The sequence below is a fragment of the Struthio camelus genome, chromosome 1 (assembly GCF_040807025.1).
Source record: "Struthio camelus isolate bStrCam1 chromosome 1, bStrCam1.hap1, whole genome shotgun sequence".
Taxonomy (NCBI): Eukaryota; Metazoa; Chordata; class Aves; order Struthioniformes; family Struthionidae; genus Struthio; species Struthio camelus.
In genome coordinates this window covers 16,157,269-16,182,553 of record NC_090942.1, presented here as the reverse complement: position 1 = coordinate 16,182,553, position 25,285 = coordinate 16,157,269, and the positions used below count along the sequence as shown (strand labels likewise).

The 25,285-nt window shown below is 37.5% G+C and overlaps 1 protein-coding gene across 1 annotated transcript in view; it reads left to right on the top strand.

Moving 5' to 3' along the window:
- COG5 (component of oligomeric golgi complex 5) overlaps window positions 1-25,285 on the top strand; it is a 188,382-nt gene that overhangs the window by 142,675 nt on the left and 20,422 nt on the right. The window contains exons 14-18 of the mRNA XM_068930353.1: window positions 1,381-1,480; window positions 20,251-20,361; window positions 22,409-22,471; window positions 23,316-23,419; window positions 24,851-25,088. Coding sequence (XP_068786454.1) covers window positions 1,381-1,480; window positions 20,251-20,361; window positions 22,409-22,471; window positions 23,316-23,419; window positions 24,851-25,088 — 616 coding nt within the window. The remainder of the gene's footprint in view (window positions 1-1,380; window positions 1,481-20,250; window positions 20,362-22,408; window positions 22,472-23,315; window positions 23,420-24,850; window positions 25,089-25,285) is intronic.

The following is a 25,285-nucleotide window of genomic DNA, read 5'->3' as shown; positions in this document are numbered from 1 at the left end:
ATATAATTTTCAACATGTTTTTTTCTCCTAAGTTGTAATTTTAGGAATGAAGCGCCAGAAGTTAGATTACTCTTTAATTATACAAATGATTAGTGTTAAAACTAAGTCAGGGTTTCTCATCTGCATTTTATTGTTCTGGAATAACTGGAATATTCATTTAGACTCTTCTGCATGTATGCATGAGAAGTTTAACTATTTTTACCTTACCGAACAGGAGAAAGAAACTTTAAACATATCGTAAATGCCTGATATCTTAATTTTTCTGACTGTGTCGAAGGGAGATGATAGTTGCTTGGCTGCAAACGATAATCCCTGATATAAATATTTTATTAGAGTGGAATAGCAAGATAACAGAAGATGACAACTATTCTGGGTAGAACTTGTAAAATGAGATATTTAAATTACCAATGGAGTATTTTCCCTGATAAGTTTTTGGTAAAGACTGGTCTGTTTAATAGAACCTGACAATCATGGACAGTATTCCTAGTATGTGTGGGCAGGTAATACTAAATCCTGACCCTTCACCTTTGATATTGGGAGCTGCTAATGCTCAGCACATCTACTGTCTGTTCTTGCAGAGAAAAAGAGAAAAGGCCATAACATTCTAAAACTTTATCTGAGTTTTCTGGACTGACCTCTAGCTAATGTTGTTGGGGGCCCTGCAGAGTTCTCGGAGAAGGATATATTCTGATATCAGGGTGTCTAGGTTCTCTCCAGTTCTCGGGGGAGAGATCAGTCTCGTCACTGGTAGCATGATGGTCACTCGGGACTGGCCTTGGCCTTGGCCTTGTCTGTGATCTCAATAGAGCACTTACGAATGCATCTCCAGCTGATGGATATCTGTGAGGTTCCATGAACACGAACTACTGGAAGCGATTTAGGTTTTTTTTTCTTCTTCTTCAGTTTGTTCCCTGTCATTCCTTTGGGGCTTCTGTTACTATACCGTTTTGCCTAAAATACAGCTTATTAGTTGTGTCGAGCTAAGGCATCCCCTGGGTATTTCTGCACAGCTCATATTATTCCAGAGTTGAATGACTATGTATTCACCTGTAATGTTTGAAGGCTGCTGCCAAACCTTGAATGTAGTTAATTGCAGTCAATATTTTTGAATGGAATTACTAATAGAGAAGGTGATTTCACACTGAATTGTCATTCCTAAACTTTGCTCATTTTTACCAGAACAGGAACACTCTGCACGTAAAATTCCCAAATGACTTATTAAACTGTAAACTGAATTACAGTGCTTATAAAGCTTTGGTTAGATGCCTTACTCTCTCTAAGTTGTTATGCCACATAACTACCTAATTATAGTTGAATTCCCTATCAATTAAATACAGTGCTGTTTAGTTTTTAACTAAGATTTGTAATCTTTGCTTCCAGTGAGCTCAATGTGGCTGCTGTTGATCCAAACCTCAGTTTGGCTGTGGCAAAAAATGTGGCAAAGACCATTCAGCTCTATGGTGTAAAGTCTGAGCAGCTTGTAAGTAATTTTAATTTTCTAAAATCTTCTGCTTTTCTATATAAATTGGAGGGCTTTTTTGTACATTTAGAACAAACAATAATGCAATCTAGATAGACAGAATCGTTGAATTAGCTTTCCATTGTGTCTGGAAACATTTTCAGTTAATTTCTGCCTTCAGATAAACACATGAAGGTCTGTTGACAGCAAGAAAATTTGCGTGTTTAACTCCAAATTGAACTTGCCATATTGATTTAAAAAATTACAAAATTCTAGGGGTCTTCAAGTAAAATTAAGACAATTCAATTAAATTTAGTAATTCTCAACATTTGATATTTGACATCAGTTACGTGATATATCTTCTTTATGATATTAAAACCTGGACCATTCAAATATATTTTTTTCAATATTTGCACCAGAGTTTGGGCATGTTTTTTCCCCAGTACATCTTTAACTGATCTATGATTTTGTATGTGTTTGCTTCAGTCACGTGCTTCCAGTCATTTGTCATGCACTGTTATTTAGTGGGAAACTGAACAGAGGAAGGGGAAGGGCGTCCCAAGGAGCCAACTGGAAGGCACAGCGAATCTCATCGTATTATGAAAGAAAGGAATTTTAAGATTAACAGTTTTCTAGTGAAGTTTGTTGCTGAAATTTCAATGCTTTTATTATGTAGAGATTAAGACTAATTTTTGCAATATGCAGACTTGCAAGAAATAAGAAGCTACCTGTATTTGGTAGGTTTTATCTTAAACAGCTTTAATTCTGAAAGCAAACTCCCAGACTTTGGTGACATTCATTTACTATATCGTTCCCTTAAAGACAGAGATACCTCCTAACAATTTTTCACAGCAATTGGCTGTAAATATTGCAGGAATTAAGTTAGTAAGGATTCTGCTTACCTTTTAGACATGTGCTGTCTCTGAATGCCTGTATAAAAATTGAAATCCAGTAGCAAATACTTTGTTTACCGTGTCCTTTGGATGAATTGTATTGGAAGTTTTCAAACTAGTGTATGTAGAAGGAACACAGGTGAAACAGTCATAAAGAGTATTTAAACTTCAAAAAGAAAAATACATCTTTACATTATTTTACCATATATTTAAACTATAGTTATTTAGTTGGATATTCCTTTAAAAATACTGAATCATGACATCATATAACTTTATAATTTCAGAGTGAAGTTTGCTAGAAAAAGAAATCAGGATGTTCTCTAGGTTGCTCTACTCAACATGAGTGAAAAACCAAAGTCATGTCTGTGTTTATGTCGGTGTAGTACAAGGCATATTACCATATACATTTAATTGTGGTTCAAAACACCTTTGGCATTGTAGGTTATGTTAGACAATGGCATTAAACTGGAAAAATAGACCTATCATCTACACCTGTGAAAGCACTAAAGTCCGTTGTGCTCATCATCTCTGTTAGAGATTATATCTGGCCAGTGGCTTGCTCGAGAACATACATCATTTAGTGATCAGCCAGCTGGCAAGTTCTTAAGAAAACTCTTGAGAAAAAAGTTATGCAGAAATAAGTTGACAAATATATGATTTTTGGCTTTATATTAGTTGATTTTAAACTAAACAAAAGCAGGAATATAGGGAGTCTGAAGCTTTGAACTTGCTGATTTGAACAACTGAAAGTAAAACCTAAAACTGAATAAGCACAAGACAGGATTCCTCAGACCGGCAGAATGAACGTGAATGCCCATCAAGAAACATACCTGCAAATTGTGAAGCAATATAAGCTGCGTATGGCATAAAAATAGAAAATGTTTTCTTTCCTTACTGATAGCCATGCTAAAACTTTCAAAACTTGAAGGGCTCAGCTCCGTTGCTGTCATAGGTGTACAGTGCTATCTTCAAAGTGCTGAGATGTCTTGCCTGGCGTCCAGCTGCCTCTCCAGAAGGGCGTTGGTCTCGCATGTGTCCAGGGCATATTTGCCAGCCCTGTAGAGATAATCTAGAGCATTTTAAAGGTCTTTTGTGCCTATTTTTAGGCAGCCAGATTGAGCCCGAAATGCCTACCACGTGTAGAACAGGACCTATGTCGGACAGCACTGTTTCATTACATTTTAGTGGCATAGCCAAGAGTGCAGTCTGCCTTCGTTCTTGCAATCTAGACTACAACAGAAGCTTTGTAAAACTGGGAAGAATGACCGAATAATATAGCTATTGAGATGCTTGATTTCTGAGAGCTCTAGCAGAGTAGAGCTAAAGATGGAAATTACATTTCCTGGAGAAAAACCTAGTTTTGTTCCAAATTAAAACAAAAAGGATGTCAAAGCCCTCCGCGAAGGAAGACTGGGAGGACACTTTTGAGTCATACGAAATATTTTTATGGTTTAATTTTGTAATATTGCAGGTGGATTTGAGTGATGAAAAATTGAAATGTACAGTTCTAAAAATGAGACATTCTGATATAAGGTTTCTTATCTTTTCAGTGCCTTCTAAATGAGATAATGATTTCACAGAAAAGGGAATTCTGTTTTACTAAGCTAATTGGTTTTGTTACTTTTCATCACTGTTTCTCCAGTTAGCTTTAGAGAGGATAAATAATAGAAAAATTCTTATTCAGGACTCAGAGGTTTCAGCTTTGAGTAAAAACAGAATATAACAATCTGCATTTATAGTGCAAAAGCAAAAGTAAGAAAGAAAAAATGGCCTTTGCCCATGAATCCAAAATGGTTATTTCTATTACTTCTGACCTTATAGCTTTGAAGATTTTGCTTCTAAGACTTCCCCACACCAGCAACTGGTTGCTGTTGTGTCTGAGACCAATTCTTGTATTAGCCAGTTCAAATGATTTCAAAGAAGATGTAAATAACCTTTTGTGAGCAGTAGGTGGGTATAATCTGCTGCTGGGTGAATCTTTAGCTAGCCTGTTGCTGATGGTTGATGTGGTTGGTGTATGCTATGAAATATTCAGAGTTATTGTCCTAATTTCACTTAATGTAATTGCAGATGTTCTTACTTTACAGAGTTCCAAGGAATAATTATACATTGCATTAATTAAAAAAAAGTTTTCTGTTAATTTAAGAGTGTTAACTTTTAACTCCACTACCCATCCCATGTTTTGTTATGATGCTGAGGAACTGTGCTTGGTATATTCTCTCTGTGCCGTTATTATTATGTCTCTTCTTATTCACCTTTTCCATAAATGAAGCAGCCAAAACATCCTCATAATGATTACAGACATTGCAGGATCTGTTTGGTCACTATTTCTGCATCCTTCTTCTTTCAGATTGGAGGAGAGATTATCAAATCTGATCGTAGTATTTTAGATGAATAACGTTTGCCTTCTCTGTATTTCACGTTCCGGTCCGTTGCTTATTTTTTAACATAACAGCTGCTTACTGAGCCGGATTTTGCTCACTAGCCACTTTTTCATACAAGTGAGGTGGCCCAGATAAAAGCGAATACTAACTTGCCTGTACTTCCTATTGTACACCTATGCGTGAATCTTTCTTGGGAGAGATTCATGAGGAAACCTGTAAGCTGCCCTTCCTGAAAACAAAAAAAAGAAGTAATTTCCTTTTGTTTGAGAGTCCATGGTGCTTTACAAAAGAGAGGAGCCCATAAAACTGCCTCTTACAGAAACGTTGGCCCATTTGCGTGATTGGTAGCTGAGAAGAGGCGAAAATATATCTCACCAACCTATTAAATGCCTTCGATATAGCAGCAATGATTGCGTGGTAGGTTTCTATAGGTAATGCTGTGCATTAATGTTCCCTGATCAAGAAGTGAACAGATTTTAGCTGTCCATTTTTGGAAAAGATGGCTGATGGATTGCAGAAATCTTTTAAATCCTTACTTAATTTTGTCCATTTGTCACTTTAAATCAGATTTCTGTTTTATTGTAAAAATGTAAATGATAGTCACCTATTGATTGAAGCCAAGACAAAACTCTATTTCCCGGTTGATTCCCTATAGTTTAATCCTTTACTGAGGTGAACTCTGAATGTATTTAAAATGTTGTAATTCCTTCATAATTAAAAATCTTTTTGCTGTAAATTTGTAATCAACTATGTCTCGGTTTGACTATTGTTAGAGATATTTGTCTTACTGATATTTACAACAGGATGTCTTGCAGAGGGCAGTCATGAAATGTTGATGGTTACAAGCTTTGGAAGTTTACAAGATTTGTACCTTTGCCAATGAGGATAAAAATAAATGGTAAGATCCATTCTCTCTACAGAGACTGGAGATGGAAGTGTCCTGTTTGGTCATGTAGTCTGGTCCATTCCCAGCACAGGACTATTCCAAACAGTATTTGGAGTTGGGGTTTTTTTTGTTGCATTCTTTCTGCTTTTTGAGTGATTATTTCAGTTAGCTCATATATTGTGAGTGGTAATGTAAGTACTGTATGTTCTCTTACTTTTGTGCTATTTCTGTTCAGCTTTGCGTGTGGGTGGATTGAAGTACACTAACACACCCACCAGTTGCACATAGATGAGCTGTATTGTGCCGTGAACATGAAAATGCAGTTGTTTAGAGAAGATGCAGTTCTCCCACTTTCTGAACCTGGAGACCTCTTACTAATTTTCTTCGTAGAGTTATAGTCATCCTGTCAGACTACGTTTATTAATTGTAATGAGAGCCCCCCAGCCATCCCTGCTGTCTTGCTGTCAGTGTTGAGGTGGCTGTGTCTTGCTGCCTCTTCCCACCAGAACGCTCAACTGTCGAGCACAAAATGGCCTGGCATCTTTTGACCAATGAGCAAGCAAACAATTATTTATGGAAACAGGACTGAAAAAATCAGATTGCCCGCTTACTTTTCCAAGCAGGTGGGGATGATTATGCCATCAACTTCTGGAGATCTTAACTCTCTCAAAAATAAGTTTGTGTTTGGGTATGTAAGGGAATGCCAGCATGATTTTGGCAAACGCACAACCATTGTGCTGTGCTTGCAGATGTCAGGGCACGTTCTAGCTCCACTCCAAGCCAGGGTGACTAGCTCAGGCTTGGCACCATGCTGAGCACAGCCTTCTCCTTCAGCTTAGAAGTTATGTCCGCCTGCAGTACAGGCAAAGCAGGAAGCTACATGACTATAGTACCCTAGGCAGATTCATCCTAAGGTTAGAGTAGATAAGGCTGAAATCAGTGGGAGCTGTGATTTCCTATAATTTGAAAAGGTTCCTAAATATGGAATATTTATATTTTGTGGAGTAATATGTTTTGGAAAAGTCTTCCTAAAAAGGGACCAACAGACAGCATGCAGGCATGCAGGCAGACAATGCTAACGGAGATCTTTCCTGCTGTCAGACTTGTAAGCAATCATAAAGAGGAAGCACTGAAAACATGGAGAAGGAAAGTAGGTGTAATGAGGGAGGAAGGAAGTAGAGAATTTGAATTGTTCTTTCATTCCCCTGTCTAGATGTGGTTGGGCTTGTGCGTCATACATCGTACAAAAGTTGATGAATGAGGTGAAGGCCCAAAATGGGGGCTGTGGGCACTACTCTGGGAAAGTACTAATCTATCCTTCGCCCACAACTTGTGGCAGAAGCTTAGCTTCTCATCAGGATTTTACCCTGGGCAGTGGGTGTGGGATTTTCTGATTGTCAGGTCTGCCTAATATAAGCTACTAGAAAATTTTTAAGCTCTGCATAGAGGAGAGAACACAGTCCTTCCTGGCATTTTGAAGAATTCTTCTCCTGAACTTCTTTTAAAAAAAAAAAAACACATAAGGTGATAGTTGATGCATTTCAGATATGTTTGAAAGTTAAAATGATAAAGACCCAGGAATAGAAGTAAATTTTGAGAAGGCACATTAAAGAAATGACAACGAGTGCCTCAAAAAGTAAAGTCTCCACACCAAAGCCCAAATAGTTGTCCCATAGTCTCCAAAATCTTTGATTTAGGTATTAAAGGCTTCTGGTACTGAACATGCCAAAAGGCAAAATCAGAGAGAGAGAACTTGATGGTCTGATTCCTAAAGCAATGGACCGCTGTGCACTTGGCGCACACAGAAACGTGTTTGGATTTTTCTTTCGTGAACTAGGTTTGTAGATTCTGTGCTGTTTTGAAGAGAAAGTCTGCATCATCTGATATATGCGCTAGAGTAGAGAGTAGGCAGCCTCTTTCTCACTGTCCTGGATCTCAGTAGTATATTGAGATTCATTTGCATTTACTTAAATAAATATCTGAGTTATGTAATGTTATATATGGTTTTAGAATGTACACAGATAGTAGAGCATGTTGTAATGTGCTAGTACTCTGCCGGGTACAAAAGATTAGTAGGAAGTAACTGGAAAACTTTGAATTAGGCATATGTGAATTATTTTTCAATGCAAAGGTGACACTACATTTTGGGTGGTGTAGAACACCATCTGAATATTTAATTGGATGTAGTTTGAATGTAAAGTAGCTCTGGCATTCTGCGATTAAAACTAATATGCATTATTTCTAAACTTTGCTTGTTCCTCGGGTTTACAGAGATCTACTTCCAAATTAGCTAGAAATATACTAAATAGTGTTACTGGAACCATATTATTTCGAAGTATTAATATCCATCATCAAGATAAGTAGTATGCATTTGATCATTGTTATTTTTAATGCGTTGTTCCTTAAGAGAGCAAATATCACAAAAGAGCATGAGACGAAGAAAAATGTAACAATTCCTTGTCACTTAAACCCCTCCTTCAGAGTGAAATGCTGATCTATCCCAATCGCTCACTGCTTGTCCCAAAACGGTCTGGATTTGCTCTTGAGATAGAATATGAACGTGGAACGAGAACATATAGCTGTCCTTCAGAACAGAAGAGGAACGTTTCTCTAAGGTCTACTGCTTATAGAAGTGCTTTAGTCGCCAAAGTAAATGAGCTTGGTCTCATCTGTTTGAAGGTTAATTTATGTCATTGAAACTTGTTCTAATTTGTATTGGCCTCACTTCAGGGATCAGCAAAATGTGTCCTTTTCTGCTGCAGAAGGGCTGTATATTAAATTGTTCTACACTGTCACTCGAATGTCTATGCTAATCTCTGGCTCTGTCAGTTGAGAATCCAAGATCGATACAGGTTTATGACTGACACTCAGGACTCCCGTTTGCTCTCCTACCTGCAAACTTTCTAAGTCTCCAACATGGGACACAATAGTAACATCTGTGTTAGTAAATGAAATGGATCTGAGAGCATTCTTGGGCTCTAAGGCCAACTGGTGCAAAACAGCCTGCCTCTATGCTAGTAAGGTCTCTTATCCTCCAGAACACAGTGGCTGCCTTCCTGGGGCCTTTTGGGGGTGCTCTCTGGAAAAATGCATCTCCTGAGCCATGGCTGGGGATTGTTTGGGAGAGTAAGCATTGGCCCAGGCCAAAAGCTTATCGAGGACCTTCCTAACAGTTTAGCAATGCAGGTGATTGTGAACCAGAGTCCAGGAACCTTTGCTGGCACTGTTTAATTTATCGCTGTGGGTGTAACCAATATGTGAATGAGACTGAAAGTGAGCTGCATGCAAAATCTATTCAAGAGGAGGCTTAAAATGCTATCAGATTAAGGTAATTTTTTTCCTGCGTCTGGAATTTCGTACTGTCTTACTTCTGATGTAAATTACTCTCGGAGGTACAAGTGAGGAGATGCCGATTTCTTCTGTGGTAACATCACTTTTGGTCTTAAGATTTTCCTAAACTGAAGGACTGTCAAAAGCTATGCTTTCCTAAACACATTTTTCTATCTGTAATGCTTGTCAGCCATAGTTGACTTATTTTCAAATAGCATATGCTATCTCTACAAGAATTTTAGTGCATGAAAAGAGCACGCTTGCCTGTGGTATTGTGGCTAGCTGGCAACTCAGAATGTTCCTGGATGGGTGCGGGGAAACCCTTGGATATTAAGTCTTTTCAACGTTCAAGAGTTCAGTGCTTTCTTCAGGTAGCCAAATATTTTTTAAACCAGCTCGCTTGATGCCTTTTGGGATGCCAGTGCAATCAATCCCTCTGTATTTTAATATTCTATTTTTAGTGAATGTAATGGATGGATATATAGACTGAGGAGCATCTATCTATCTGTCATGTTCAGGTATTTTTAGAGCACTGATCTTTGTAATGCTGATCAGCACCTAATGTGTTACATAAGATTAATATCAAAATATATATAATGGAAAGTCAGCTCTGCTGTGGCCATTCTTGAATTATTTTTAGTATTGCCCCCAAAACTGGTATGGCTCAGTACATTTCCTGGCCTTTGTGTTTGTCTCTACTCTGTAGGAGTCAGCTTTAAAGGCGAATTTCTTTCCCCTCAGCCCTTTTCAATCACAGATCTCCTTCCTGACGTCTCAAATAAGATTAACAGTCAGTGATATGAATTATGAAGATTTTAGTAAGGCTGCTTTCCACTAGGACCAAAACCAAGACAACCGATTTATCTCTCATAGCCCTTCAAGCCAGTTTATATTTGAACTTGTGACTTGCAGGTGCAAGCTTCAGTATTCTGCTTTACTTTTATCTTCAGCTACTGTTGTGTCCTTTAATACTGCTTCAGTGCCTTAATATCGTACTGTTACTAGTAATGACCTTTTCAATTTTCCACCTTCAGTAGATATTCAGCATTAATATCTCCCTATTAAATATCTTTGGTCTACTAATTCACTGTTCAGAATAGGTCAGAATAGATCATTTTGGGAGGGGTTGAGTTTAAAGAGGCAGACTGTGAGAAAACAGGTCTTATTCTTCTCACACCACTCTAAAAATTTTATTTTTGTCTTTTAAATTTACTGCAAAAAGGCTGATCCTTTCCTTGGAGTCTGATGAAAAACCAGTATGTAATTACTGCGGTTTAAAGTTGGTGACAACTTTCTGCACATCCCACCCGTCGTCACAACTATTTCTGATATTGTGGCAGATTAGCCTTGATTTTTTTTCTTTATTTCTTCCTTTGCATGTTTATGGTGTTTCAAATACATAATAGTCACTGGGAAACAGCCTGCTGTTTGTCTTTGGTGATGTAGTTTTGAAAGCTTTATTCTATCATGCTATGGCTTCATTGGTCTTTCAGAATCTTTTCTGAGATTACAGTTAAGCGTGCTCTGCTTTTTGTTTTTAACTTTGTTGTTTAAAAATAATGTGTTATTTATTGATGCTTTTTCTTGGTTTGTAAACATTGTTGCAGTGAAGAGAATAAGGAAAGAAAATGCTAGAAGAGCAGCTGGAATAGAGAAACAGCAATTACTTTAGCTTAAACTCTGAGCTGAGAAAGAGACAGCATCTGTACATGGAATTTTCACAATGTCATTTATAGAAGACAAAGTGTCTGTCATGCTAGATCAGGGGAATGGAGATGTAAAGAAGCTGGGCACAGTGGGTTTTATTATAAGCAATACGAATAGTTTATTTTTGTCCAGAATGTAAAAGGCTTAGTCTATTATAACTGATCCAGAGAGAATGTTGGAAGGCCATGGCTCACTCAGTGAAATTGTTAAGAAAAGAGAAATGTAAAGGAAGATGTGATTTAAAAGTTAAAGTATTGGAAATAACAAAACAGTTGGAGGAGCAGGACCGGTTGTTAGTCTTCTCGGAGTATTCATGGAGAGAGGAATTTTTTCTGAACCTTTCAATCTACACTTAGTGTTTGACTACGAAAAGAGAAGGCAGAAATGGGCCAGACTAAAAAAGTTCTCCACTGTTTGTGCCCCTGTCTGCCTAGTAGTAAGTAAAAATATCCATAACATATTGCAAGAGAGAAAGATGTCAATGTAGGAGGGCTATAATTCTGGTTTCTTCTTAGGGAAATGGGAAAAAAAAAAAGAGCTCATTTATGGAGTAAAGTGTTTGTTGGGTGGCTTTACCAATATGTATTCCTAAGAAAAATTACAATTTCTGCCAAACAAACAAACAAAAAAAACTATTTCACTCATTTAACTTTATACCAGTTCCCTGGTAAAAAAGCTTTCAGCTGGTGTGAGCTGCATATCAGTTAGGATGTTTACTGGCCTAACTATATGGTTTGGGGTATCTCCTTTTTTTCCCCTCATCCTCCTGTTTGATATAACTAAATTTAACTTGTTGAATAATGCCGTGAAGTGGGGAGAATGGTGAGGGGAAGGAGAGAGGAAAGGTTTCCTGGAAATGACTTCTTCCCATGAAGGAAAAAAACTGTTCAGATACTGGAATTTTAGTACTAAATTTAAATTCTAGCAAATTTATGAAGCCTGTGATGGTTTTGAATTGAAAAGCCTGGTTAATTCTCATTGTAATGACATAAGGTAAATTTCTGATTGTCATTTTTGTTGTGTGTTCTTAAAAGAATTAATCCATGTCTTGAACGGTATTATATTGAGTTGTGAGCTTTCATTTGAGGAGAAATTGCTATTCAGGACATATTCCAACAATGAGATTTGTCTGACAGTTCCAGGGATATGTATCTCATCCTCTTGTCTACATGACGAATATTGTGAACTTTTGAAAGAAGAATGAAAAGTAATGAGCTCGCAAATAGTCGATAACAAAGGTGAAATGACGCTTAGGGAAAGTTTTTCTCTGAATAATAGGTCAGTTACGATGGTGTAAATGACATGAAAGATGACATTTTCCTCACTTCTTTTTCAGATACGTGTATTAATTTTGTATTGTGTTAAAGCAGTGATTTGAAGACATGGCATTGCTGTCATTAAAAAACTTGCATCTGTGCTACTTAAATGAGAGAACACATAAATATGAATTCAACACTGAGCACATTAAAGGAATTCATTAATAGGTATTTCAGTGGGAGAGGTGGGAGGCTATTATATGCTAAAATAATTTCAGAAAAGAGTACTATTTTGCTGTAGGGTAATAAAAGCTGAAGATAGCAGTGGGTCTAATTGAAAATGATCAGAGGTCTGATAAGGTTTTGTAAGTTCTTTTTTTTTTCAACGGAAAGTTCACAAGAGTTTCCTAAGAAAGGCCGTTTAAAAGCTAATTATCATACGGGTTAAAAATACGTAGAAATTCCTCCTAGCTCTAAAGTCACTCAAACCCCCAAATTTTTGAAATTGAATTACAAATCTAGAAGAAGGAGTGGCATTAAAAAGTAACTTCATGAAACGTTTTCTTCATTCTCATGTTGTTTTTTGCTGGTTAGAGCGTGACTCTCCTAACACATGTCAGTTTTTTTTTTTTTTTTAGAGATACTGGCTCAACTCCAGCAAAAAATTATCCAAGCAGAAAAGACTGGTTTTGAGTGTACTGTGTACTTTGTTTTATCTTGCTGGGAAAGTAGATTAAAAGACTTCTTTAAATCTAAGCAAGTAATTTTGCTAACAGATAGAAAAAGAGTAAGATTGCACGATCCTTAAGGTATTTTGTATAGTGCTCTCTAGATTATTTCATACCAAATTAAATTCTATGATTCAGAAGGAATTTAAATATATTTAGTTAAATGCATGTCGTTACTTTGGAATGTCATAACTTTGGAACAACTCATAAATTAGGGTTTGACAATGTAAAGCTCATTTGTAAGTTTCCATCGTGTAGAAGTAAACTATTATAATCTCACTTAATGCATGGACTGATGCAGATGGCAATTAAGTAAGTTGGTTATGATTTTTATGTATAGGTGAAAATCACCCTACGGTGTTGGACCTGCCAGTCTCCTGCGTCTTGGGGAGGGATGTCTGCTCTTCTCTTCTGGAGGTGCATTCTCAGGATTCTCCGTTTGGTTGGGGCTAACAGCTGTTTGGATGACATATAAAATATGATTAATCTTTCAGTCATTAATTTGGCAAGCATGAAAAATTCATTAAATTGTTGCAGTCAGAGGTATCAGGATCAACACACACTGTCCCTGAAATCCTCCTGAGACTTGGTTTAGTCATCTGGAGAAATCTGAGTCTAGAAAAATGCAAATAAAAAGGGCATGATTTTCAAAAGCAGACAAATGCTTCCAGCTGCTTTAGATCTAGGATGTTGTGAGATTCCTTGAAAGAACTGGTTTTAGGTGAATTAATGCCAGCTGCTTTCTGAAAGGGTTGTTTTAAATCATCTCACTATTTAATCATGAACCACTACTCACTCTTGATTTTGTCCAGTGCATTTTGTCTCAGATATTTCAAAGATTTAGAGATATATACACCGTCTTTTCTGTTGCAGAAAGACCATTTTCTGCTTTTCTTCCATGTCTTCTGCTTTTGAAGATATTAAGGGGGGGAAAAACCCACAGAAATACCGCACCTGAGGAAACAGTTAGATGGCTGCTGTTGTTCAGGCATGAATATTATGAACATCATATTTGCTTTTTCTTGGTCAAGGACCTAAGTGTCCCTCTCATATTAATTTCAAATATTTCTTCCCAGGGAATGACTCTGTTTTCTATTAGATTTTGAATGCTGTCACCAAATAGATCTTTTTCTATACTCCTGGAATAGAAAATTTTCATTTTTCTAAGGAAGTAAAAAAAAAAAAAAATCCTAAAAGCTACAAGAATGCCCTGAGGGTGCAATAGAAATTTGGTAATGTACATTTTAAGTTGCTGCCTGAGCCCAAGGCTTATTCTTTTCTTCATGTCTTGAAATATTTCTTCTTATTTGAAAAATTAAGTGTCATTTCAAGAACATAAATTCTTATTTATGATTTATACTTAAATGTTCATTGATCTTTTTTAAAGCAAAACATTTATTTTAGTTTAGTCTAAGAACTTTTTTACCCTTGACACATTCATTCAAACCTTACACTTTGAACCTCTAAATTATGTCTCTGTTCTTTTTGCAAGTTGCTGCCTAAGTAGCTGATGTTCTAGCTGGCATGCCTAGCAGAGTTCAGATTGTTATGGCTGATCCTATATAATGTCTTCCATAAAGTTCATGTGATACTAAAACTTTATATTTTTCTGTTAAGTGTTGTCATATTTTTACATAAAGCAACAAGCTGATTCCAGTAAAGTTGTTTTTCTTAAGTGGGATGAGATTGTAAAATGCTCCTTTTGCCATACGGAAAACATTAAACCCAATAGTAAATCATCCCAGTTATTTGTAGCTTATGGGAGAAATCCCAGGGCCAAGCCCTATTGACTCAGAAACTCTGTAAATGGATTCTGTGTTTTATAGTAAGTTGTGATGATCAGACAGAAGGCCAAGTACCAGGTGGATTGATTGCTTTCTGCCAGAGGTATGGCCACATCAGCTACCTCTATTAGGAATGTATTTATTCTTGAAAATGCCAGCTTGACAATTGGAGTTCAGTTTGTGCTATCAAAACACGTTAGTCTTGTGATCTCAGGGTTAGATCAAGTGTTTTGTTGAGAGGCACTACTTTAATCTTATTTTGATTTAAGATCTTCTCAGTACTCCTGAGTTATGTTATTGCCTCCTCTTTAAAGAGTGGGTTTTGCTGAGGCTGTTTTAGAATAGAGGAATGAAATAAGTGGACTTCTCTAAATCTGTCGTGAAGGATACACACAAGATCTTAGTTACTTAGTGTGAAACTGAGCTTTTCCAAAAAATTTTTAATCTGTGACGGCAATGGTAGCAAAGCAACAAGCAGATCAGTGTCTCTTCTGAGCTGCCCCCTGTTGCTAGAGGGGAAGTTAGTTACTTGGAACCAAAGTTAAACAAATTATAAACTCTTGAAAAGAGTTTCTATGGGAAAAAGACAAACTCAGTTAGCATTTATTATAGCCCAAGAGAGAAGACTGATGATTTGATTCATGCGTTAAACTAAATTCTACATTCATTGCTTTGTGTTGAAGATGAGAACTTAGCCCAAAGAAGTCGTGTCAGAGCACATGCCTCAGCATGTGAGATCAAATCCCTGCTGCCAGATTAAACATGTGTTCTTAGGGTTTGAACATAGAAAAGTGTAAAACCCAGAAAAATAAATCTAGGTATTTCCAATACATATTTCCAAGGCATGTCTACACAAAGAGGTGCAAGTAAATCTACAGGGTGAGAATTAGTCTTACATCATTTCAGACAGAATAGATATCTATATCTTCATTATTAATTTAGATTCCCTTTATAGTTAGTGGAGAGAAATAATTGCTTGCAGGTGCATTTACTCTTCATCTCATGTAGGGTCTCTAAAATAGGTTACCTGAATTATTCAGTGGAAATAGGTTTTTCTCTCCTTTGTGTTTTCCTGTCTTTGGTCAGGTGAATCACCCCTGAGATCTTCTGTGCTGTGCAACATACTGGCCAGACATAAGGCACGTGCAGTTTCGAAGCAGCGTGACTGTGACTGTGTTAGTGTACTGAAGGATCCAAATTAATAGAAACTATTTTACTGAAGGATTTCTGAATTTATTCAGAGCACAGTGCTGGTCATGGCTTACAGTTTCTCAGCCATGTCAGGTGGCCTTAGGTCTGCTTATTTGCCTTTGTGACAGATCTTTTGTGTATCAGCTTCTACAAGCGTCTCTTTTTGATGCAATAAAAGCAATAAATTGCTCAATAAATTTAAGCAACTTAATTTTTTATAATATTCATTACCTTACTAATATATTCAAATCAAAGCAGTTTTTATATTAGTTAGATTTTCAGATATTTTTCTGCTGTAATATTTTGTTCTTCTTTAACACTTGGAACTGGTTAGACAAAGTAGTTTAAATCTGAATGGCTCCACTGGTCTGAAGTCAAACAGTTTTCATGAAATTACTTTCAGGGCACTTGTCTCCACTGCAGCTGTTATCAATATTTTCCTGGGTGTTAAGGCCCATGCAAACCAAGCTTCAAACCGATGACAGCTGCCTTTTGCTCTGCTGGTAGACAGGGCATGTTTGAGGGTTTAGGGGCAGGGAAAACTATAGAAATTGATTAGCCGGCTATCTTCAGATCATTAGGATTAGATACTTTCTGCTGTCCTAGAATGGGTAATTTTCAATATTGCAGTCTTTCTCTTGAGGGAAAGACTCTTTCTCCTCCACCCAGCTGTTGAGTTTTTATCACAAAGCAGAAGAAAGTTATTCTATCAGATTTGTTGAATTTTGGCTAATGAATTTGAAAGTTATTTGTTGGAAGCATTTATTGGACCTGGACAGACGTTACAATACCATAAGCCTTATTTCTTTAGAAATCCCATTTTAAAAAAAAGAATGCATGGGGGGAACAAAATAAAGACATTGGTTATCACTCTAGACGGAAACAACCTCTCATTTGGTGGGATACTAGTTTTATGCCTTTCACCGTCAGGGGTAAGTCCTTACTCTGCTTGAGTGGTTAACCCCTTCCCCTTGAAGAGTGTCTTAAGTGAGTTCTCTCAAACTCATTTCCCTTAAATATAGCCAGATTGATTCTCATTAAAACCCAAATTGTTAGTCCTCATCTTCTGAGGAATTAGATCTGAGAGCAAGTCTTCTAGCCTAGCTTCCTCCAGCTACTCGGCTGTTAGATTCGAACCTGCCAAACGTCAACCTTCTGCCGTAGAGAGTATCCTCACATTGGTCTCAGAAAAGCAGTACCTGCAGTGTTTCCTTCTCATTTTGGTCTAACAGCTGAGTTTTGAGTTTTCATGAAGTGCTTCGTGTCCCTCTCTCTCATGTGCTCGTGTCACATTCTTGAGGCACATACCACAAGTCCCTTGTCCTAGTGCCTGGATGCACGGTGCAAAAACCCTGGCTAATATTTGCCAGCGGGAGACTTCTCTCCCTCACTGGCATCTCATGTTGCCAGTGGTGCTGGTAGGTCATGTTAGCCAAGGGGTCATGTTAGCCAAGTTAATGCTGACAGATCACCTATTTTAGAATTGCCCGTTGTTGGGGAATGGAATGCCTGTGGTGCTAGTGCCCATGAAATTGCTCTGAATAGTAGACAAATGTTGAGGTAAAAGTGAAAAGAGCCTACTCAAGTGGAGAGCATAAGAAATCACTTGCTATATTTAGAGACAGATACAGAAAAGTGGAAGAGTTACAAGCCGATTGTTACTACTCATTCAAGTTTGGCTTCGTCACGGTTCCTTTTCCTCCGCATCCTTTTCAGCTAGCAGGCTCACGCCAGGCTAACCCCCAGGATGACTGGCAGTTCCTTGGCGCTGGGTCCTTCAGATAAGCTTTGCCTTTTAGTTTTTCCTTGCCCAAAATAGATTCAGATTTGTGATGAAGTCACCCTTTCTGTCCTTCCTATTCCTTTTGAGCATAAATGCACCCTTATAGCCTGCAATTCTTGATACATTTAACGGATTAAAAAGACATCAAGTTTTGTTTCTTATACTAATGACCTCATGGTAAAGAAGGCCTGTGGAATATGTGTCTTCCAGCCACGTGGATGTGACTTCACACTTAATTGACTTAACCTATTTACACAGTGCCATTCCCAGCAGACATGTAAGGGAGAAAGAATTACACTACCACTGTGCTTAACACTACAAGGTACAAAACAGAACTTCAAAAGTACTTGCTATATAAGTGGGAATGATGACTGAAGTTCATTGATATAACCAGGTATGATAGAAAACAAATCAACTGACTGATGGATGGTTGTACTTAAGGTACATGGGAGATACTGGAATAATGATGAACTTCCTGATGAAATTCAGATCCATGCCAGTGGCAAAGTGAATGTAGAGGAAGCCTGCAGCTTAGCACTCAGTGCAGAACATCAGTGCCTCAAGGCACTGATCACATTGATCATTGTGGTGACAGCAAGAGATGGGAATGAGCAGCTGAGACTTCTGCGATAGCTGGTAGGGGAGCATGTCCATGGAAGAACTTCATGAGAAGCAACCTCAGTGAGCTCTGGGCTGCCAGGTCCTTTTGTTAGTTACGAGAGTCAAGTTTTCCAATACGCTTTGTATTAGACCAGTGAGTGATTTTACTTTAAAATATACAAGGGATTGATGCATCTATCTGTCCAAATTCAGACAGACTAATTGAAAAGGATTTAATGTTGATAACAGTTTTAGAAAGCTGATTGCTTTTAAAGTGTTTTCAGATTGTGCCTGTGTAGCCGTGCACTATTGCTGACGGCAAGAGTTGCTTGTTCCTGCAGAAGGGCTTGTTTTTACTTACGAGTTAAGCTTTTTTCCAGCAGAAGAGACATGGACTAACGGTTTCAAAATGTCTAAAAAAAAGAAATTGTGAGATATTTCCAATAAAATTTAAGGTGTTAGAATGAAAAATTTCACTGTTCTAGTAGAGTCTCTCTCTTGTGTTTAATAATTGTAAAAGTGCAGAAAAAACAGTTGCTTCTGTTGAATAGGCTGCACAGTGCTTAAAAAAAGATGTAAAAAAAGTTTATGGGGTCTGTGAGTGTGGTCAGCTGCATGGACAGGGTGTTTCTCTGCACAGCTGCTTTGTTGTTTATCTGGGAAGTCATAAATATGAGAAGTACAATTTTTAAAACCATTGAGGTCTGTCAAACTGAAATATTAGAAAGTAAATAGAAGTGTTCCTAGGGTTACATGGCTGTTCTCATCAGGAAGGAAGGAAGCTGCTGAAGATGATATGGTGTATTAGTCTGCTAGTCGAAGGATGCGTTCTGATGTCAAACGAGTTAAGAGATGCTGGAAAAGCAAAAGCCTCAGAAACCTATTTATCCTGAAATAATCCTTAAATTTGAAGAAATTGGAATGGACTGATATTGTCAGTGTAATACTGTGCATAAAATTGAGTTTCTGTGTGCTTGCAAGAACTTGTCTAAAACTTCTTTATTAGCAATGTTGGCAAACAGTAGATAACTTTGGTTGCATGATGCCTGTGTTTATGCTGAATGGAAGCTGTGAGAAGTACAGGAGTAGCTTTTCACTGGTAAAGATTTATTGTCTCGCAAAACTTAAGAATGCTCATATTATATTTGTTCCTTTTGTTCGTAAATACTGTATATTTAGTTTTAGAGCAGGAGTGTGTCATAGGAGCTACAGCTCATAAAAGTCTGTTGATAACTTGTTCAATGAGCTGAATCTATTTTTGCTGGGAGGATTTGGAGCTGGGCCTCTTCAGGACTTTCCTGGAGGATAAATTTGTATACTGAAACAAACACACACACACACACACATATATATGTATATATATAGCCACTGGGGTAATTACACCTCAGTAAAGCTTGCTATTAATAGCAATTCTTGCTGTAATGTTTTGACATACTTTTTCTAGAATTCACGTAGTCTTTGGTCAATTCTTTGTTTTTCTGTAACTTTCTATACATAAGAGAATTTCTAGTTGTTTTACAATTACAATTTATTTTATTTTAAATAATAAACATATGCTGTGATATCCTTACAGAACTATTTTGTAGTTAATTGTTGTTTCTGTATTTTTCTGGAACTTTGATTTCTGTGGAAGTGGTAAATAAATGCATGCTTTGTGGAGTTTAAATATGAAGTACCTTTGATTTTTGCTGAATGATTCATGCGTAAAGCTCTCTCTGATGACAAGACTAAGATTTTTGGTCCTTGCATTTCTATTTCCTGTGCGTGTACAAAGCACTAATGTGTACACAGTTGCAAGTCACCTATTAAAAGAAACTGAGTTTTTAAGGGGAAGTTTGAACGGTCGTTAGAGCTAAGGACAGAAAGCTCGCGTATCATCTCCAGTTCAGCTACTGGCTTATGCTGCCTCCTCAGATAGGTGACTTCAGCTGATTCTTAGGTTATGAGGTTCAAGATGTGCTGGGACTGGGTATCTCCAGGAGACCTAGGACTGGCTGCTGTCGTTTTGGAAGTTGAGACAGCAGTCTGTCTTGGTTCTTGTTCCTGTTGTTTCAGTTTGGATTATCTGGAAATGTGGTGACTTTTATGGAAGTCACATGAGCCAAGACAAGAGTTAAGTGGAAGAACATTACTCCCAAAGAGTGAACTGTGGCTTTCTGCCATGAACTAAATTTAGTTAATTACCATTTTTAGGTGATGCTCTGTTTAAAGAATAGATACTACTTTAACAATTTGTGCAATCACTGCAGCTGTCTACCCAAGGAGATGCCAGCCAGGTGATTGGGCCTCTCACAGAGGGACAGAGAAGGAACGTTGCTGTAGTCAATTCGCTATACAAACTACACCAGTCAGTTCTGAAGGTAGGCTTCGTATAATATTAATCTTCTTGACACAATGTGAAGTTCTTTGCTTTGTTGTGTGCTTATTTTCTCGTTTGCTGATGAGAACTCCTACAGATATTTTTTAAAGTGTTTATTTGGACAGCAACATAAAAGAAAAATTTTATGTGCAAATGAGGACTGAATTCCAACGACTGAATCTGTTTGATGTGTTAGCATATGTTTACTTCTTATTAGTAGTATTTTTTGACTTGCTTATTTCTTATTATGTATTACTTTTCTCGTAAAATAGGAAGCTATCAAAGACATGGATAGTACATAGTTCAAATGCCATAATGGAAATTCTATTGGCAGCTTTGACTGTAATAAATAGTAGAGAATGTCTTTGGGTTTTGATGAGGCAGAACAGTATTTTAGCTGGAACACATGCTACAGACTCTTAACGGGGTCAAATCACACATTGCACAACTCAGCTGAGATCACTGATGGTTATCTGGAGCTCATCAGTCAGTTCTGCATGTAGATGTCGCCAAAAAATAGCTCTCAGTGTAAGAATAGGAATGTTTTTAGGTAAAGTGATTGATATTCCTGGTCTATTTTCTCCACAAAAGACTTGTTTTCGGCAATGACAAAACCCTAAAAATAATTTTTATATTTGAATTTTCTGAAGTAAGTGTTCAAAAATGAGTTTGTAGCTGTTATTGGCATTGGCTTGCATAATAATGTGATCGGGTGATCTCATCTTTCTTACCCCCTCATTCTTCCTCCTGTTTGGTCATGATTTGATACTACATGATTTGTTCTAAAGCATCTTGCTATGCATTTGTGCAACACTTTTGAGACGTGGTTGGTGCTTGTGAGCACCACTGTGTTATAAACATGTGACTATTAATAGAGAAGTGAAAGATGTGTTTGTAGAGAATAATTACATCTCGCGGCTGTTGTTTTATGAGCCTAAACAATCATGCTCTTTCTGTTTTCTCTTATCAAGTAAGTGCTGTCCTTGTACTGGGCAGCCTGATAGCCTTTATCTGCATCTGTCCCAGTTTAGGCTTATCTTTCTCAGAAGACCCTCTCTGCTTTCCCACAGTTGTAACCAAATTGAAAAGGAGAAATAAAGGGTGAAATCAGTTAAAGCAGCACGTCAGGAGTGTCTCCATGCGTTGTTACTGTGACCAAAGTCTGGCCTGGAAATGTTGTCAGGACTAAGCACAGTTACAAACAGTTCCGGTGTACTGATTCAGTGCTGCCAATGATCACACAGTTTCTGTAGATTAAAGCAAACAGACACAGTGGTAGTTGTAGTTAATCATGATTAAATCCTGGCCTCATCAGAAACAGGATGGTGAGTACTCCTAACTCTGGATATGTTTAAAGAATGTTAAAAAAGGCTTATAAAATTTGCTTGGATTTCGCAAGCAGATGGTAGATGAACTTTTAAGTCTGCTTTCTCTGATGTATTTAGTAATGAACCCCATGTGCCTTAGTGTTGGAGGGAAATCTGATATGATTCAGACTTTGAGTTTAGTAGTTATCTGGCTTTCAAATCTTCTAATAAAGCGTGTTCATAACTAAGGAAATTGGTAGAATATTCCTTAGTTCATTCCTTGACTTACAATTCAAATTTTATTATAGCTGTGCATGCAGCTATTTAACATGCTGCATTGTAACAGTCATAGTACTGAGAAACAATATAACCATTCTCTCAGATATTTACCATAGAGCTGCTTGTACAGTTCTCCATAGATCTTACACTTAGTAGTAGGAGATGCACCACTTAATGTTCTTCTTGCTCTGTTAACCCTTCAGCTAAATTTCAGTAGAACTCAGTTGAATCATTTCTTTTTTCTTCAGTAGAAGCAGAGTCCATAGGAAATTTGACAGCAAAGGAGTGATACTGGTACATTGACAATTCTCTCTGTATAAAACAGATTTGGTAGTTATTTATGCCTATAAACCAACTCATTACTAAGAATAACTCAGCATATTTTTTACTGAAATTAAATGTTATGGATTCTAATCATTTGCTAAATGTTGAGTATTTTAACAATTACTTTTAAATTTTTAGGTTATTGCCAGTCAGAGCTCGTTTCCAGCAGCTGCTGAGCAAACAATCACAACTGCCTTAAAGGTAATTGAATGTCTGTACGCTCCAGGTTTAGGGCTGAGATTTGCTTTGTTTGTCATACTTAAAAAGGGCGCTTTAACTTCACTTGTGTTGATTTTCCTGGTATTATTTTGTGTCAGTATAGTCTTTATGCCAACAGTACACATTAATTTCAAATGTTCAGCTGTTGCATGTGCCAAATTACTGCTTAAGTAGTATTTGCATTTAAGACTATTCTTACAATGGTTAGAATCAAAGTGGCAATTGTGGCAAAAGTGGCAATTTGATTGTGACAATAAATATCTTCCTCTGCAGCATTCACACAGCAAAAATTCGATCTTTTATTATTACCCAACTCCCCCTGCCCCTAAAGTTGTGATCTTTGTGCTACCTGCTGCTTTTTTTCCCTGGGGGTTTTTGGTGAGGCTATGTGGATGACAGCTATCCGCGTCTACCCTGCTGTGCACTTGCCTGAGAGTGGTCGTGTGCAGGGGAGAGAAGGGCAGTTTGCTTCCCTCTGGGGAATGAACGGCTGAACAAAGTGTATGCACCAAAACATGTTATGTTTACAATGTCAGATTTTACTGCACCTTTTCAAATGAAAGCTTTACATACATACTTGTTGTAAACAGCCTTATTTCTGTGCTTTACTGATACAATCAAATGAAGATAAGTGTTGTGTTAGGCTTTTGTCCTTTTATTAAGCAATTTCTAATACAGAGTAATGAAACCCACTGCTGAAATGAAAAGGCAGCTGTGTGTAATGAACTGTTGATCCTTTATCAAGGTATTTTTGAGATGTCAAAATGCAAATATGTCTAGTTTCTGTTTCCTTATTTGTGTCTATCTTTTTCTTACTCTGTTTTAGGCAGTCCATGATCTAATGGGTAGCGCTGTTCAACCGTTACTGAACTCTGTAGGAGATTCAGTGGAAGCTATTATCATAACTATGCACCAGGAAGATTTTTCTGGGTAACTAGCACTATTTTTTTAATTTACCATTGCCTTAGTAAGACATCCTGCATAAACATAATAAATCGTTACTGCCACAATGTCCTTGCAGCAAGAGCCCTTGTTTGTTGGGGGGAGGTGATGTAAGATGGTCAATTAACACAGAAAGCAGAATTACACCTACCTATTGAAACAAATACTCTAATCGGGTAGCACCTATCTTTCCCCCCCCCCCCCCCCCCCCCGGCCATATCTGTTGAGTAAAATTCATTTTAAAAAGAAGAGAAAACCAAGCAGGGGCTCCTTTTGTGCTTAAAAAACTCAACTCTTCTATTTTCGAAACTTTTTTTTTGTGGACAGTCCTCAGTGCTGTCAGCACGTCTTGTTTCTCAAGGTAAAGCATGTAACTTCAGATTCAAATCTGCACAGTTTTTTCTAAAGTATTATTGAATATGAAATGGTTCAAAAATTATGTTTGTTGAAAACTCAAGTTTATTGTATTGTGCTATTTTTTGTAAAATTTTAGATTGAAATTTCCAGTATTCTTTATGTGCGAAGATCTTCAGTGCTAGCTATACCCGAGTCTTTCTCCCTGAACATTAGTTTGGCTGGTATCTCTGTTCTGACATTGCTTATATCATGAGATCTCCGGTGGATGCAGATTTGGTCAGCAGACATCACTACTGCCTGCTCGTCTGTTTTCTTTCTCAGAAAGTCACTGAAAATATATTTTCAGAGGCATTTTTTATTTTTCTTTTAACTTTTTTAAAGCAATATTTTACCCTCTCCGTCTTTTTTTTTTTTTTTTTTTTTTTTGCTGAAACTAACAAAATATCTCTAGGTGGATAGACTGATTCCGGCCAAGGGCTAAGTTCTTTTAGATACTCAAGCCTCTGAGTTTGGGAGAGCTCTATTGGCTATGATTCAAAGAAAGAGACAGGTGATTATTTCTGTGTTTCTATAGTTTCTGTGCTGCTTCTGTGCTAATTAGACTGAGTCTAGAATCCTGGGTTTGGAGCAATCTAGAACATCTAGTTCTGTGCAGAGAATGCATTTGGAACAGGCTAAACTAGGAACCCTGTGACATGTGCTTATATTTTGTGATCCATTATTAGAGTTTTAATTCAACAGCTAGGACATTTAAATTCAGGGGCTGGAGATGAGCTTTAGGCTCCAGGCTGATGCAGGCTCTGCAAGTTGGGTAGGAGAGGGTAATTTCCTTTATCTTACGGAAAGAGGAATGACTGATAAAGAGAGGTTTTTGACTACAGTTTCAGAGACAGCTACACCCTCTCTATTCTGAGCAGAAATGAGACTCTATAATTCGTGCCACTAAGGGGAAATTACTTCATGGAGTAGGAAAAAAAAAAAAAAAAGAATCCAATAGTTTTCTGTTACATTTTAAAGATTATTTTAGCTGCCCTCATTTCTTTCTTCTTTCTTTTTTGGCAGATCATTACCAAGCTCAGGAAAACCAGATGTCCCTTGTTCTCTGTACATGAAAGAACTACAGGGTTTTATAGCGAGAGTCATGAGTGACTACTTCAGACATTTTGAGTGTTTTGATTTCGTCTTTGATAACACTGAAGCCATGGCTCAAAGAGCAATTGAACTTTTCATTCGCAATGCCAGTCTAATAAGGCCCCTTGGAGAAGGTGGGAAAATGCGGCTTGCAGCGGATTTTGCACAGGTACACTTAATACTGAAAGACAGCAATACTTTTTCCCCCCACCAAAGTTTAAGCAGGCAGTTGTAGAAACCGGTGCATTCTGGTTCTGAACATTGTCTCTGATGAGATACTGAATGCTGAGAAGTGCATCCACTGAGTAGCTGGAGATCCCTCGTCGCTGTAGAGCACATTCAAGGAGATTTGACAGCTTCCTGTCA